This window comes from Erpetoichthys calabaricus, chromosome 1 (assembly GCF_900747795.2).
Source record: "Erpetoichthys calabaricus chromosome 1, fErpCal1.3, whole genome shotgun sequence".
In the NCBI taxonomy this organism is placed as follows: domain Eukaryota; kingdom Metazoa; phylum Chordata; class Cladistia; order Polypteriformes; family Polypteridae; genus Erpetoichthys; species Erpetoichthys calabaricus.
Genome location: NC_041394.2, coordinates 119,849,728 through 119,867,020, shown reverse-complemented (window position 1 = coordinate 119,867,020; position 17,293 = coordinate 119,849,728). Strand labels below are relative to the sequence as shown.

The 17,293-nt window shown below is 38.0% G+C and overlaps 1 protein-coding gene across 2 annotated transcripts in view; it reads right to left on the bottom strand.

The window, feature by feature from the left end:
- The window catches only part of LOC114655061 (protein PBDC1), a 187,032-nt gene that overhangs the window by 155,896 nt on the left and 13,843 nt on the right, over window positions 1-17,293 (bottom strand). The window contains exons 2-7 of one of the 2 annotated variants that reach the window (XM_051933370.1): window positions 16,086-16,151; window positions 15,846-15,905; window positions 13,429-13,569; window positions 12,137-12,248; window positions 9,177-10,123; window positions 8,036-8,368 (exon numbers count right to left, since the gene is read on the bottom strand). In XM_051933370.1, the coding sequence (XP_051789330.1) occupies window positions 10,005-10,123; window positions 12,137-12,248; window positions 13,429-13,569; window positions 15,846-15,905; window positions 16,086-16,151 (498 nt within the window). In that variant the 3' untranslated portion in view covers window positions 8,036-8,368; window positions 9,177-10,004. Of the gene's footprint in view, window positions 1-8,035; window positions 8,369-9,176; window positions 10,124-12,136; window positions 12,249-13,428; window positions 13,570-15,845; window positions 15,906-16,085; window positions 16,152-17,293 lie in introns of those variants that run through there. The other variant, XM_028805963.2, reaches the window with a different exon arrangement.

The window sequence follows — 17,293 nt, the reverse complement described above, 5'->3', positions numbered from 1 at the left end:
TAGAGGGAGAAGTAGTGCTGAGAGTAAATAGGCTGAAATCAAATAAATCTCCAGGACCAGATAATATTTACCCTCGAGTTCTTAAGGAGGCTAGCGAGTACAAATGTAAAAAGGATGACCGGACAGATCCAAGCAGCTATAGGCCAGTATGCTTAACATGCATCATAGGAAAATTAATGGAAAGAATTATTAATGATAAGATTGAGCAACACCTAGCAAGGACAGGAGTTATTCTGAACAGTTAGCATGGATTCAGAAGAGGGAGGTCGTATTTTACTAACATGCTGGAATTCTATGAGGCGGCAACAAAAGTGGAGCATATGATATTATTTATCTGGACTTTCAGAAAACATCTGATAAGGTGCCACATGAGAGGATGGACATCAAGCTAAAAGAAGTGGGAGTTCAGGGTTATGTTTGTAGATGGGTGCAGAATTGGCTCAGACTCAGGAAGCAGAGGGTGATGGTGTGAAGAACCTCATCAGAATTGGCCGATGTTAAGAGTGGTGTTCCACCTGGTTCATTGCTAGGGCCGCTGCTATTTTTAATATTTCTAAATCATTTAGGTAGTAAGGTTATAAGTAACAAGCTGGTTAAATTTGCAGCTGATCTGGAATTCATTAAGCCATTACAGAAGGACTTGGACAGTGCAGGCTTGGGCGGACTTGTGGCAGATAAAATTGAATGTAAGTAATTGTAAAGTATTACAGATGGGAAGTAAAAATGTGAGATTTGAATACACAATGTGAGGCCTGAAAATTCAAAGTACATCTTATGAGAAGGATTTAGGAGTCATAGTGGACTCTACGCTATTAACTGCTAGACAGTGTTCAGAAGCCATTAAGAAGCTGAATAGAATTTTAGGTTATATAGCACGATGTGTGGACTACAAGTCCAAGGAGGTTATGCTCAACCTTTATAATGCACTGGTGAGGCCTCATCTTGAGTATTGTGTGCTGTTTTGGTCTCCAGGCTACAAAAAAGGACATAGCAGCACTAGAAAAGGTCCAGAGAAGAGCGACTAGGCTGACTCCAGGGCTACAGGGGACGAATTATGAGGAAAGATTAAAAGAGCTGAGCTCTTTCTGTTTAAGCAAAAGAAGATTATGAGGAAACTTGATGTGTTTAAAATCATGAAAGGAATTGGTACAGTGGATTGAGACTGTTACTTTAAAATGAGTTCATCAAGAACACAGTTGGAAACCTGTTAAGGGTAAATTTTGCAAAAAAACATTAGGAAATTTTCTTCAGACAGAAAATTATAGACATCTGGAATAAGTTTGTAAATGGTTTGGTAGACAGTAGGAGTTGAGGGAGTTTCAAAGTTAGAATTAGTGGATAGGACTCGCATGCTTTGTTGGGCTGAATGTCCGGTTTTCATCTAGATTGTTCTATTTATGGTTAAGTCAGACTTGGGGTGACGTGTTATAATCTGTTTTACAGTGGTAGGCAGAAATTACTCTTGGAACAGTATTCTGCTGCTATCTAGTTGATAAAATTACATTATGCTGCAAAAATCATGAATATTTTATGCATTTTGCCACTCTAAGGTAACATTTCAATATTAATGAGTTGGTTGGAGCCATCAACCAAAACACAATTGTGTGTAAACAAGAAGTTATGAAGCCAGTTTTACAACAAGCTAAAGCTGAACCATTAGTTGAATCAAGCGATAGTGATGACAACGTGAATTGACCGTCAGATGTAGATAGTGAAACTGACATATAAAAATGTGCTATAGAAGTAAATGATGAAAATGTGCTATAAAGGTTGTTGTTGATGCATATGACATTGTATGACCAAACCAGCGTCATATGCCTGGTATATTCGGTGGCCTGAAGGTTTATTGTGGTGCAGGGAGATGTGTGGCATAAAAGCAAAATAATTGTGAACAAGTAAGAAAAAAAATCAAGGCGTTAGCCCCTTAAGCACTGTTCACAATAAAGCAACTGTTGTTCGTGTGAAGGGAAATGTGGAAATCACTAAGCCTTGCACTGTGGTAGCCGACAATAAGACAAGGGGTGGACTGTGCAGATTAGGCACTGACATTCTACCCTCTAATCCTTTAGCAACAGAAAATGTAAGAAATATTTGCAAGGAAACACATTTCTACTGCCCTATTGAAACATTAGGCTGTGTGTTGTTGCCTATTTCAAAACATGTCACACAAAGGACATACACTAAATTTTCATGAGCACAGCAGTGGACACTAGACATATTCATTCTGTGTTTATATCAGTGTTTTGATATTTACATGTTTCTGTTACATGTAATATTTTTTTCTTGTTAAACATAACGCTAAGGGGGTTAAAAACACAAAACTTCAAACTTGACCATTGTGGACGATCACTTAGACAAGACAGCAGGTGTGGTCATATAGCAGCTTTATTTTCACATCATCACAGTGAGCAGGTTTCAGAAAAGCAGGCAATCAATATTACATGACAGCGCCAGGGCTCTTCTCAACCCTGTTTATTGGGTGGGGCAAAGTTTTTATACCCCTAGAATGCGTGATTTAATATTCATTATGAAAATGCAACAGTCAACACTTTATTATACACCATCTTTGACCCCCTTCAATGCTCCTTGTGCAACTTGATTCCTTGGCTCCTTGTTATGGCGTTCAGATATAAACAAAGGGAAAACGTGACAAGGCAGTCTCAGTGTGGAAGCTTAGACCTTGAGTCCTTCTGACAAATATTTTTTCTGTTTGCTCAGCAAAGCATGTTTTTAAAGCTTACTTCTGCTTAACTCCTTAGACAAGGATTAGTACAAGGGAACGAAGAGAACATTCATCTTCCACACCATCCATCTTTTTTTCTCTCAAAGGAAATCAACACTAATGAGCCCAAACATTATGAGCACTCCTATATGAAGTAAATAACGTCAACTATCTCAAAACCATGGTTTATATCAAGGTCCGGGATATACAGTGAATTTAGAAAGTGTTCAAACCTCTTCATTGTACAAATCATTTTAAATGGATAAATCTACCATTTTTGCCCACCAATTTACATTCGATAACCCAAAATGACAAAGAGGAAAAAATGTTTTCAGAAAGATTTAAAAATGTATAAAAAGTCAAAACCCGAAAACTCCTATTGATGTAAATATCCAGACCCTTTGTTGTGGCCCTTCAAATTGTGATCATATGCATCCTGTTTGTTTTAACGATCCTTGAATTTTGTCTAGAGCTTGATGGGCAATGCATGTCAGGACAAAAGTCAAGCCATTAAGTTCAAGGAACTCTCTGTAGATCGCCACAATCAAATTGTGGTGAGGCATACAGTAGATGAGAGCCAATGAATAAAACCATTTCTAAAGCTTTGAGTGTTCCCTCAATAATCATGAAATGAATGGTTTGGAACCACCAGAGCCTTTCCTAAACTTGGATGTCCAGTCAAACTATGTAAATGGGCAAGAAGTGCTTTGGCGAGGGAGGTGACTAAGAACCCAAGGGCAACTCTAACAGAGCGTCACGTCCTTTGCATGAAATGGGAGAATCTAGCTTCTAAAAAGTACTGAATTAAGGGTCTGGATAAATGAGAGATTTCAGTTTTTAATTTTTAATAAATTTGAAAACCTTTTTTGCAAACGTATTTCCACTTTGTCATTACGGGTTATTGAGAGCAGGTTGATAGGCAAAAATTGCAAATGTATCAATTAAAACTAAATCTACAGCACAGTACAGTGTGCAGAATGTGAAAGGGCCTGAATACTTTCTTAATCCACTGCATTAGACGATAAGCTGACATTCAGAGTGGATGTGTTGAAAGCAGAAGATATGGGCTGGGGGACATAACTGAGTTGCTTTGATAAGCAAATTGTTATGACCAGATGAGTGAATTTCTGAAACAGCAAGGCTTTGTGTTGCTCACAGCCACAGTGAGTGCCTATCAACAGTGGCCCAATGAAAGAAAAAAGGGGGAACCGCAATGCAAAAAAACAAAACAGGTTACACCACAGTACAAGCCAACAGATAGTTTACAAATCACAGATGACTTTAATAATGGTTGTGGGAGTAATGTGTCACAACATACAGTGCATCCGGAAAGTATTCACAATTTTTTTATTTTTAATAAATTTGCAAAAACCTCAAGTAAACTTTTTTCACGTTGTCATTATGGGGTGTTGTGTGTAGAATTCTGAGGAAAAAATGAAATTAATCAATTTTGGAATAAGGCTGTACCATAACAAAATGTGGAAAAAGTGATGTGCTGTGAATACTTTCCGGATGCACTGTATAGAAACTAGTTGGTGCAGGCCAGTTCGAATGCCCGTGCTAAACCTTGACCACCATCAAAAGAGCCTACAATGGCCACATGAGCATTGGAACTGGGCCTTGGATCAATAGGAGAAGGTTGCCTGGTCTGATGAATACACTTTTTCTGTTGCATCATGGATAGCTGGGTATGGGTTGGTTGTTTGCCCGGGGCAGATTTGGCACCATAAAGATGACAAGCTGTTGAAGGGAGAGTGATGCTTACAGTGGGGCAAAAAAGTATTTAGTCAGCCACCAATTGTGCAAGTTTTCCCACTTAAAAAGATGAGAGAGGCCTGTAATTTTCATCATAGGTATATATAAACTATGAGAGACAAAATGAGAAAAAAAAAATCCAGAAAATCACAGTCTGATTTTTGAAGAATTTATTTGCAAATTATGGTGGAAAAAAAGTATTTGGTTAATAACAAAAGTTCATCTCAATACTTTGTTATATACCCTTTGTTGGCAAAGACAGAGGTCAAACGTTTTCTGTAAGTCTTCACAAGGTTTTCACACACTGTTGCTGGTATTTTGGCCCATTCCTCCATGCAGATCTCCTCTAGAGCAGTGATGTTTTGGGGCTGTCGCTGGGCAACACGGACTTTCAACGCCCTCCAAAGATTTTCTATGGGGTTGAGATCTGGAGACTGGCTAGGCCACTCCAGGACCTTGAAATGCTTCTTACGAAGCCACTCCTTCGTTACCCGGGCGGTGTGTCTGGGATCATTGTCATGCTGAAAGACCCAGCCACGTTTCATCTTCAATGCCCTTGCTAATGGAAGGAGGTTTTCACTCAAAATCTGACGATACATGGCCCCATTCATTCTTTCCTTTACACGGATCAGTTGTCCTGGTCCCTTTGCAGAAAAACAGCCCCAAAGCATCACGTTTCCACCGTAGGTATGGTGTTCTTTGGATGCAACTCAGCATTCTTTCTCCTCCAAACATGACGAGTAGAGTTTTTACCAAAAAGTTCTATTTTGGTTTCATCTGACCATATGATATTCTCCCAATCCTCTTCTGGATCATCCAAATGCTCTCTAGCAAACTTCAGACGGGCCTGCACATATACTGGCTTAAGCAGGGGGACACGTCTGGCACTGCAGGATTTGAGTCCCTGGCGGTGTAGTGTGTTACTGATGGTAGCCTTTGTTACTTTGGTCCCAGCTCTCTGCAGGTCATTCACTAGGTCCCCCCGTGTGGTTCTGGGATTTTTGCTCACCGTTCTTGTGATCATTTTGACCCCACGGGGTGAGATCTTGCGTGGAGCCCCAGATCAAGGGAGATTATCAGTGGTCTTGTATGTCTTCCATTTTCTAATAATTGCTCCCATAGTCTTCACACCAAGCTGCTTACCTATTGCAGATTCAGTCTTCCCAGCCTGGTGCAGGTCTACAATTTTGTTTCTGGTGTCCTTTGACAGCTCTTTGGTCTTGGCCATAGTGGATTTTGGAGTGTGACTGTTTGAGGTTGTGGACTGGTGTCTTTTATATTGATAACGAGTTCAAACAGGTGCCATTAATACAGGTAACGAGTGGAGGACAGAGGAGCCTCTTACAGAAGAAGTTACAGGTCTGTGAGAGCCAGAAATCTTGCTTGTTTGTAGGTGACCAAATACTTATTTTCCACCATAATTTGCAAATAAATTCTTTAAAATCAGACAATGTGATTTTCTGGATTTTTTTTTCTCATTTTGTCTCTCATAGTTGAGGTATACCTATGATGAAAATTATAGGCCTCTCTCATCTTTTTAAGTGGGAGAACTTGCACAATTGGTGGCTGACTAAATACTTCTTTGCCCCACTGTATAGCAATGTTCTGCTAGGAAACCCTGAATCTAGGCATTCATATGCACATTAATTTGACATATGCTATGTGCCTAAACATTGTTATGGACCAGGCACTTCATGGCAACAGTATAATCTTACAGAATTATTTTAGTATTTTTCTGCAGGATAATATGCCCTAGCACACTGTACAAATGTCTGGGATTGGTTTGAGGAACAGGATGAAGAGTTCACGGTATTCCCAGGCCTATAAATTCTCCAGATTTCAATCCAGTTGAGCAGCTGTAGGATGTGTTGAGAGAAGATGGCTCCACCTTACAACTTTTGGGAGTTAGAGGATCTCCTACTGATGTTCTGTTGTCAAACACCTACAGATGTCTTGTACAGTTCATGCCTTAGTAGGTTAGAGTAGTTGGTTTCTACTCATTATTTGTTGGGTAACACCTTCCATAATCATCCTTCTCCATTCCTGCACTACTATCTTGACAAACATTAATCCTTCCTATATCAACATACCCAGTTTAAACATGTACATGGGCTCCACGTTACTCTTCATATTTTACACAAGTCTTCACTTTTTTGTTGGCATTACACCCATATTCTGGTGTTCAGGCCTTTAATTTGCTTATTTCACCTCCTATAATCCTATCAGGTTCAACTTTCCTCTTGCATAAAATTCTAATTCTCGTTGACTTCCCCGATGTCTCCATCATCAAACAACAACTACTCAACCATCTCTTATTTTTCCGTGGAAGATACCTCCAATTATTTACCCTTCTTTTTACAATCATGGATATGTCTGCATCACATACTAACAAGGCATCCAGTGAGTCAGTCCAATACTGGGATCCTGTCTAAGCTCCAAATAATACTCAAAACGCAGAGATGAAATAACACCGTCACCACCTCCAGGGTACTAAACCTGACTGTCTGCTGTCAAATGCAGTTCATTTTTACATTCCATATGCCTGAAAATGTAAAGCTACCTAATTTTTATCCATTTATTATCTATATTTCTTAATCCAGATAAGCCTGGTTGGTGCAAGGCAGGAACAAGCCCCAGTTGGAGCACCAGCTCATCACAGCGGGGCCAGTTCAGAGTCACTACGTATCCTGCTCTAACAGGAAAACTCACAACCATGGGGAGAGCTCCAGCCAGACAGTCCTCTTGCTGGGTTGGTGTTCAATCTAAGGAGGCTTGAGGGTTTTAAAGCAGCAGGAACACTAACCACTGCACCACAATGCTGCACTCCTTAGGTCTTTCTGTGATCATTATATCACCAAATGGCACCTAGAAGAAACATGTAAAAGATAACTGGTTTAATTAAAACTGTGTGCTCCTTCCTAGTTCCGCATGCTTATTCAGGATTCCTCATGGTGCACAATTTGTCATTTTAGTACCTAACTTTTTCATACTTTGCTGTGGGGGATAAAAGGGAAAAGTCACTTTAAAAATGATCCTTCCCATTCTAATTTTAAGTTTAAATTTGTCACACAATTCCTTAGTGAATTCCACGACTGTGGTAAATTAGTAGACCATGTGCTTTTAGTGAATCTGTCACTCCATCTTCCAATTCCACTTATCCAGAGCAGTGTCGTGAGGCAGCTGTAGCCTTTAGCAGCAAGCATAGGGCACAAGGCAGGAACAAGTCAATCACATGGTGAACATAATGCGATGGTTATGTCACATTTTTCTTGGCAGTTGTTGCCTCAAGCTGATTAACAAAGAGCAGTGCACAAACACATGCAAACAAATAATTGCTAAACAGGAACACTTACTTGAGCATCACATCATTCTAAGGTTATTAACGAGTACGCCTAAGCATAAATACCATAAGAAGTAAATAAATGAATACCTACGAGATTAAATTCAAGGAAAATCAACAGAAAGGACAGTAAAAGTAAATCATCCCAAGTATAATGCATACAAAAGCATACTGTAGTAATTTAAGATATTTTAGAGTAGCACACAAAAAACAGAAGCTGGGAAATAAAAGTATCTTTAATTCAGATGGGATGTCAGTTTGAAGTAGGAATTGGTGGCAGCCACAGGAGTCAACCAAGACCAAGTTTAAGACCTATTACCCTGAAAAATGCGTTATAAAAATAAGACATGCAGGTTACTTCCCACACAGCAAACTTCAAATATGAAATAGATTAGATTAGTTAGTATGTGAAGGAAGAGTGCAGTAAACTCAGGTTTCAAGTTGGTAAATAAATGTCTTCTTGTCAAATTATTTTGGTCAAGCTTTCTCCTCAACTCTTGCTGTAACTCCACATTGTCATATGACCTGTGTTGTGCTGTATATAACAGTAGCTAATTACAGTGATCCCTCGCTATATCGCGCTTCGCCTTTTGCGGCTTCACTCTATCGCGGATTTTATATGTAAGCATATTTAAATATATATCGCGGATTTTTTGCTGGTTCGCGGATTTCTGCGGACAATGGGTCTTTTAATTTCTGGTACATGCTTCCTCAGTTGGTTTGCCCAGTTGATTTCATACAAGGGACGCTATTGGCAGATGGCTGAGAAGCTACCAAGCTTAATTTTCTCTCTCTCTCTTGCGCCGACTTTTTCTGATCCTGACGTACGGATGCTCGTCTAAAAATGCTGAAAGATTATCTTCACGTTGGCCACCTTCTGTGCAGCTGCTTCGTGAAGTGACATGCTGCACGGTGCTTCACATACTTAAAAGCACGAAGGGCACGTATTGATTTTTTTATCTGTCTCTCTCTCTGCTCCTGACGGAGGGGGTGTGAGCTGCCGCCTTCAACAGCTTTGTGCCGTGGTGCTTCGCATACTTAACAGCCAAACAGCCCTATTGATTTGTTTGCTCCTTTGAAGAGGAAGATATGTTTGCATTCTTTTAATTGTGAGACTGAACTGTCATCTCTGTCTTGTCATGGAGCACAGTTTAAACTTTTGAAAAAGAGACAAATGTTTGTTTGCAGTGTTTGAATAACGTTCCTGTTTCTCTACAACCTCCTGTGTTTCTGCGCAAATCTGTGACCCAAGCATGACAATATAAAAATAACCATATAAACATATGGTTTCTACTTCGCGGATTTTCTTATTTCGCGGGTGGCTCTGGAACGCAACCCCCGCGATGGAGGAGGGATTACTGTAATGACACTGAAATATAGTTGATAAGTAATATTACTTTTGCACAGTTACATTTTTCATGTTTAACTTACAAATATAAAACTTATAGATTTAGGAATTTTCAATATATGACAAGGAAGTTACTACCTGATAATTTTTAATTCCTAAAAATCATGGCAAATCATGGAACACTGATGGCAGTTTCTAGAAGTTAATCATTCACTGTCAGATGGAAAAAAGTTAATAGGTAGATAGAGAACAGCTGCATGTTCAGCACTGAGCACACAAGTTAATACTGAGTTGACATGACAAGAAGCAACACAGTATTCCAAAATGAGTTGAACGGATAAATTAAAAAGGTAAACAAGTCACTTGGAGGTATAAAATGACCTTGTGTAATATAATAGTTCTATTTTGGCCAGTCACTGACCTAATAGTATACAACATTTGTGTTTGGTCTGATTCAGAAACTGTAGTATTTATATACCAGGTCACAAACTCAGAGAAGTAACAGAATGCAATTACATCAAAAATGAGAATTAGAATTAAAAAAAAAAAAGAAAGAAAAAGAAGTAAACTGGGCCAGTACCATATCTTCATTTTCTCCTTGTAGAAGTATGCAAACTCTTGAGTTCCTCCATTCTTCTTTAAACCATGCATGCCTTTTAATAACATGAAAAACAATTCACCAATCTCTTCAAAATAAAACTGACAAAGTTGGGGGTCCTTTCTTTGGAATACATGAAATTTTTCAAAACTTCTTATTTGGATTTTAAATAGGCTCTTTTCAGAAAAAAGTCAATGAAACCAATGGGAGAGGGAAAACACATTTCTAATTAGGCTTTGCATCAGCTGTCGCCCTCTGGTTTGCTGTTTATTTTAACTTTAGATGATCTCTGGAAAACTGTGTTGTTGTATCCCTCACGATTCCTGGCAATTTCTATTGCATAAAACTGGATCCTTGTGGCTGAAAGGCAAAGGGTGAGAAAAGAAACATTGTTTTCATATATTATAATATTCGGAATAGCTTTTTCAAACTTCTGAACCTTCACCTAAAAACTGGACATAATGTTTTTGCAAGAACCTGTTCCATTCTTTAAATAATTTTTTTCTTTTTACATAGTTCCACTCTATGCTTTACAGTATCTACCAAATAATACCGAGTACATGACATGTGTTTCGCCATTATTGGGGCTCGTCAGATGTACTCACTTCTTGGGTCATTACATTTTCCAGTGTAAGGCGCAATCTGATTATTTGTGTGGTTACCTACGAGGTAACACTTGTAGTTGGTTGGCCAGTCAGCAAACAATGTAATATTCCAATCTTCACTCTGTCAAATAAGTGCACCAGGCACCATGGCGCAAAAAGTATGTACACTTAACAAGCCCCAATAAGGGCAAAACATGTTCCGTGTGGTCTGTATTATTAGGCAGGTACTGTATAACATATCTATGAGCTGCTTCTTGCAACTGACAGGACGTGGCGGATGTTTGCCGATTGGCTGACCAACCACAAGCGTTAGCTGGTAAGTAATGACACAAATAATCGAACTGCAACTCAGACCTAAGAACAACACATGTCAAAATAATTGGGCCACAAACCAGATAATCTTGAAACCAGCCCTTGATTCAGACCCATTGCAGCCATTTAATGGTCACCATTCTTTAGAGTACCACAAAAGAAATGTTCTTTATAAAAAACAACTTTTAGCAGTACTTATGAATGGCATTTTAAGTATTAAATATTGTTCTGTAAATCTGATTGTTATTCTTAACAACACTTAACCTTAAACACAAAACAATCTTGAAGGGTACATCCATTTATATACAGTGATCCCTCGCTATATCGCGCTTCGCCTTTCGCGGCTTCACTCTATCGCGGATTTTATATGTAAGCATATTTAAATATATATCGCGGATTTTTTGCTGGTTCACGGATTTCTGCGGACAATGGGTCTTTTAATTTCTGGTACATGCTTCCTCAGTTGGTTTGCCCAGTTGATTTCATACAAGGGACGCTACTGGCAGATGGCTGAGAAGCTACCCAACTTACTTTTCTTTCTCTCTCTCTTGCGCTGACATTCTCTGATCCTGACGTAGGGGGATTGAGCAGGGGGGCTGTTCGCACACCTAGACGATACGGATGCTCGTCTAAAAATGCTGAAAGATTATCTTCATGTTGCTCCCTTCTGTGAAGCTGCTTTGTGAAGCAGCATGCTGCATGGTGCTTCGCATACTTAAAAGCTCGAAGGGCACGTATTGATTTTTGATTGTTTGTTTTTCTCTGTGTCTCTCTCTCTCTCTGCTCCTGATGGAGGGGGTGCGAGCTGCTGCCTTCAACAGCTTTGTGCTGCGGTGCTTCGCATACTTACAAAGCCAAACAGCCCTATTGATTTGTTTGCTTTCCTATCTCTTTCTGACAGGCTTTGCTCCTGATGCGCACTCCTTTGAAGAGGAAGATATGTTTGCATTCTTTTAATTGTGAGACGGAACTGTCATCTCTGTCTTGTCATGGAGCACAGTTTAAACTTTTGAAAAAGAGACAAATGTTTGTTTGCAGTGTTTGAATAAAGCTCCTGTCTCTCTACAACCTCCTGTGTTTCTGTGCAAATCTGTGACCCAAGCATGACAATATAAAAATAACCATATAAACATATGGTTTCTACTTCGCGGATTTTCACCTTTCGCGGGGGGGTTCTGGAACGCAACCCCCGCGATGGAGGAGGGATTACTGTATTAGTTTTTAGAACACCTTAATTTTCCTTAACTTCAAGTTGCTGCTAATACTCAACATAATTATATTCCTTTACTAATTTAAAGCAACAGCACTGAGTGGACTTCTGTTTTAATAGTGTACACACTGAGCAGCCACTTCATTAGCTACATCTACCAAAGAGTAATTTTGTCCCATATTTTCCCCTGAAAACAGAATGGATTTGCTGGAGCTCTGGCTCAACAACATATGTAGGACTACTTGCCAAAAATAGTGTTTTCTTCCGTGTAATCCTTTTCACTGTTCAGCCTCAGCAGTGTACCATAGTTGTAATCTTCAACAGTTCCATCAAACTGCATACAGAATGGCCTCCACTCCTTTAAAAACACAGTGCAGTTATCTTTTTTAAATGCATTATCAATATACATTTTATAACTTAAATGCTATTTTTAAAGCTCCAAAGATATTTTGCCTTAATTTTCCAAAAGCACACTTTCATTTTTTTAGTTTTTATTTCTGGTATTTTTTAATCACACAACAAGCATTACATTCCAATATTTAATGTAATAATACAAATGAAAAAGGGAAATTCAAAACAATTCCATATCATACTCTAAAAACAAAGTAACATGTGGCAAAGGATAATAAAACTAAAGCAAAATATCTCCAGTTTTATATTCACACTCTTTTGACGTCATAAGGTGTTGTGATGCTTACTATTTTATAGATAGAAAGAAAGAAAGAACTTTGTCCCCAGGGGAATAATTGGCTTTTTACAGAAGCTCTAAATAATAAATAGGCAAATAAATGAAAAAACATCTCTTTTTATTCTGCATAAAAAAATGAATAACAAAATGTTCAAATTACAGCATTGCTAAACAAAGGTTGTGCTGCAAACAGTATATGAAGTCTACTAATCAGAGTTAAACCATGTGTATAAAGTAGGAACACTGAAAAATACATAGTAAGGAAACAACCTGGACACAATACACAAAGTACATAATTAATCGTGGCATGAATGATAAAGTGCAAAATTAGTATTAATCTTTCACTACTCACAGATGTAGTAAGTTATAAGTAAATATATGACATTACATTACATTATGTAGGTAAACTATGTAGGTTATCATGCCTACTGCATTACGTCTCTCATGATAGTCGCTTGTTTCCAAACTTCTACAGTATAAATTCATACCTCAATATTAAACTGTTAAATAAAAAAAACAGCTTTTACACTGTGAAAATTGCCTTTTTTCAGTCTCGTCAACTTTTGTAAGCAACCAAATGCTAAAATGTAAATGCTTAATCTGTTTCTCTGTGAAACCTGAAGCCATTACATTAAAAGTTCTTTTGTTTGCCAGTTTCTCACTGTAATAAATGCATTTTTTGCCTCCTGTATCTAAGATGATTAAACTGGTTAATCAAAGCAAAGTGAGATGGTAAAAACAGGCATGCAATCACATCCACTGCTTGTTGTCCACATTCACTGGAAGAGATAATATGTAATAGACAGTAATATCACCTTATAAAATTCATTTTTGTTTTGGATCACAATACCTCTTTGGCTTGCTCTGATTTAAGTGCTTCTGGATCCAGAATTTGAATATTCAAATTGGGGAACTTCTCCCTAAATTCCGTATAAATTTTGTCATCTGCTTTTGTCAGCCTTAAAAATTTTGGATCTACAGAAGAAATGAGCTGCAAAACAAATCGGAAACATTAAGTGAAAACTGACACCAATTTTCTAAACCCACTTACGAGGTACATTCAAAAAGTTTCCAGACTTTAACTCTATTTATTAAAAATTTAAAAAAACAAATGACACCACTTTCCTACATAGTCATCTTCGTTTGCAATGCAATTTTCCTAGCATTGTACCAACTTTTTAATGCCCAATTACTACTACTCCTCCCACCTTCACCGTTTACAGCGAAAATATAAAAGTGCGAAAACTTGTTGAATGTCCCTTGTACTTTTTTTTATATGAGGTTAGTTTATTTTATCTTAATGAATTCAGTAAGTGTAGAATCAATTAAACATTAAAACAAACATCTCTAATATAATTTCAGCATGGCTTACAGAGATAAATTATAAAATCTCAAATTAAAAGAAAAAGGATACATAGGTACAAACTAAACATTCGTTAAGTGGTAGGTAAATAACAGAAATGCTTATTAAAAAAAAAAATAGGCAATGTCACGTATCACCTGAAAATTGTGTACAAAATTTAAATTAAATAATGAGATACTGTATCCATTAAAATATTTATAGAAGGATGATATGTAAAATAACCAGAAATAAATGGATACTTAAAGTACATATACTGAGTTTTTAACTGAGCATGAGGAGAACATTACAATAGGTAAAATCAAATCAAAAATACAAACAACACTTCCAAAAATAGAATAAAAATGCATTAAATCACAGTCAGCCCTTGGAGCTACGTAAGCTAATATGCCTCCTGGGCCTCTGCCTTTTTCTTTCGAGGTTTTGTGTACAGTGCTCCCTCTTCCATTGCGGGGGTTGCGTTCCAGAACCCTCGCGAAAGGTGAAAATCCGCAAAGTAAAAACCACATGTTTATATGGTTATTTTTATATTGTCACGCTTGGGTCACAGATTTGCACAGAAACACAGGAGGTTGTAGAAAGACAGGCACATTATTCAAACACTGCAAACAAACATTTGTCTCTTTTTTAAAAGTTTAAACATGCTCCATGACAAGATAGAGATCACGGTTCCGTCTCACAATTAAAAGAATACAAGCATATCTTCCTCTTCAAAGGAGTGTGAGTCAGAAGCAGAGAATGTCAGAGAGAGAGAGAGAAAAGCAAACAATCAAAAATCAATAGGTGCTGTTTGGGCTTTTAAGTATGCGAAGCACCATGCGGGAAGCATATCGCTTGACAAAGCAGCCAGAAGTAAGCCCAGCAAGGAAGGGAGCAATGTGAAGGTAGTCCTTCAGCATTTTTTAGATGAGCGTCCGTATTCTCTAGGGGTGCAAACAGCCCCCCTGCTCACACCCCCTCCTCAGGAGCAGAGAATGTCAGAGCGAGAGAGAGAAAAGCAAACAATCAATAGGTGCTGTTTGGGCTTTTAAGTATGAATGACAGAGAGAGATAGAGAGAGAGAGAGAGAAGCAAACAATCAAAAACCGATAGGTGCTGTTCGAGCTTTTAAGAATGCGAAGCACCGCGTGGGAAGCATATTGCTTGACAAAGCAGCCAGAAGTAAGCCCAGCAAGGAAGGGAGCTATGTGAAGGTAGTCTTTCAGAAAAGAAAGAATGAAAAAAAACTGAATCTATTGTTTTCATGAAGAATGAGAGAAAACAGTTTATGACGGAATGGAACATAACATAATAGTGGTGATCAACAGGAAAGACGTAATTTCCATAGTACTGTATGTTTGAAATGAAGATCTGCTTCCCCCACTTATTCATTTGTAAAAAGTCCTGTCTTCTGTTCAAACAAAATGTGCTATGAGAAGGACATTTTAAAAATATAAAATTTCTGGGTGGAATATTCCTTTCAATAAATCTTTGAGCTTTCTTGTGATTATAACTCCAACATATCTCAACTGTTCTCAAAGAAGTAAAGCAAAATAACACCGTTTATGGAAAGTGTTCAAATTTAGCATAGGGTACAAGTCAGTTCATTGTAAAAAGTATGTAATTAGTCAAGTTAACATTGAACCCAGAAATCTTACAAAATTCCTTCATTGAATTCAGTACAGTTTGCACTGACAGGTTTAGATCAGTGATTACAAGAACTGTCAATGGTTCAACAGCAACTGCAATAATAGGTAGCCCTGTCTTGTCCCACATTCTAATGAAATGTACATTGTACAGTTTGGAGAGTAACTGAGTAAAGTCTAAAATAAACAGTTTCTCGGCCAGGATTTGAACCCAACACTTTAGAGCTGTGTTGTCCTAAACGATAATAGCATAACTGAAAAAATATTAATGACTGTACTTACATTAAAATATATTTCTGCATGTTGAAAGGCTTTCATTGCCCACATCATTTCTAGTTGTGGCTATTAAAAAAAAAACAGCATTAACAAGAAGTTCAAAATGAATGGTAATCAAGCAGTCTGCTTCTTTAAATAAGTTGGTTGAAACCAAACAGACTCTGAATACCTCTGCTCAAATTCATGCATCATTATGAAATGTGGTCTCTTCAAACAAAAAATAAGTAGGAAAAAAAAAAAGCTTACATCATTTCCATAGGCCTCTGCTGGCAATGATAGTGCATGGGCTGCTGACATTGCCCCTTCAGCCCCCTGAAAAAAATAAACAAAAAAAAAAATATACCAAGTCACAGTATATCTCAAAAGTATCAAATTGAATAAAACTAGAAACTAAACCTGAACAGAAAAAACAATCTATTGTGGGAAACACTAAGTCATGTCATGCCATGCCAACATAGAGATCATTTTTAAATGTGAGATAAAACTGATGAAAATTTACACAGATAGGAGAAGATTGTGAACACTTCAACCAGAAGGTGATCAGGCTGCTTAAAAACCTGTTTTAAATACCCCTACTAATGTAATTCCCAAAACAAAACAAACCATAAAACATAAGTCAATTAATTTTCAAATGCTCTTGCAAATTGCTTGACATTCAAGATTTTTATGTAACGGAAAATATGTATTATTGAACAAAACAATTGCGTAAAAATGTGAGGTAACTAAAGCATTTTTTTAACACAATCCCTTCATTTCAGGGGCTCAAAAGTAATTGGACAATTGACTCAAAGGCTATTTCATAGGCAGGTGTGGGCAAGTCCGTCGTTAAGTCATTATCAATTAAGCAGATAAAAGGCCTGGAGTTGATTTGAGGTATGGTGCTTGCATGTGGAAGATTTTGCTGTGAACAGACAACATGCGGTCAAAGGAGTTCTCCATGCAGGTGAAAGAAGCCATTTGAGAAATTGCTACAAAATTACGAGTGGCAAAATCTACAGTTTGGTACATCCTGAGAAAGAAAGCATGCACTGGTGAACTCAGCAACGCAAAAAGACCTGGACGTCCACGGAAGACAACAGTGGTGGATGATCGCAGAATCATTTCCATGGTGAAGAGAAACACCCTTCACAACAGCCAACCAAGTGAACAACACTCTCCAGGGAGTAGGCGTATCGATATCCAAGTCTACCATAAAGAGAAGACTGCATGATAGTAAATACAGAGGGTGTACTGAAAGGTGCAAGCCACTCATAAGCCTCAAAATAGAAAGGCTAGATTGGACTTTGCTAAAGAACATCCAAAAAAGCCAGCACAGTTCTGGAAAAACATTCTTTGGACAGATGAAACCAAGATCAACCTCTACCAGAATGCTGGCAAGAAAAAAGTATGGAGAAGGCGTGGAACAGCTCATTATCCAAAGCATACCACATCATCTGTAAAACACGGTGGAGGCA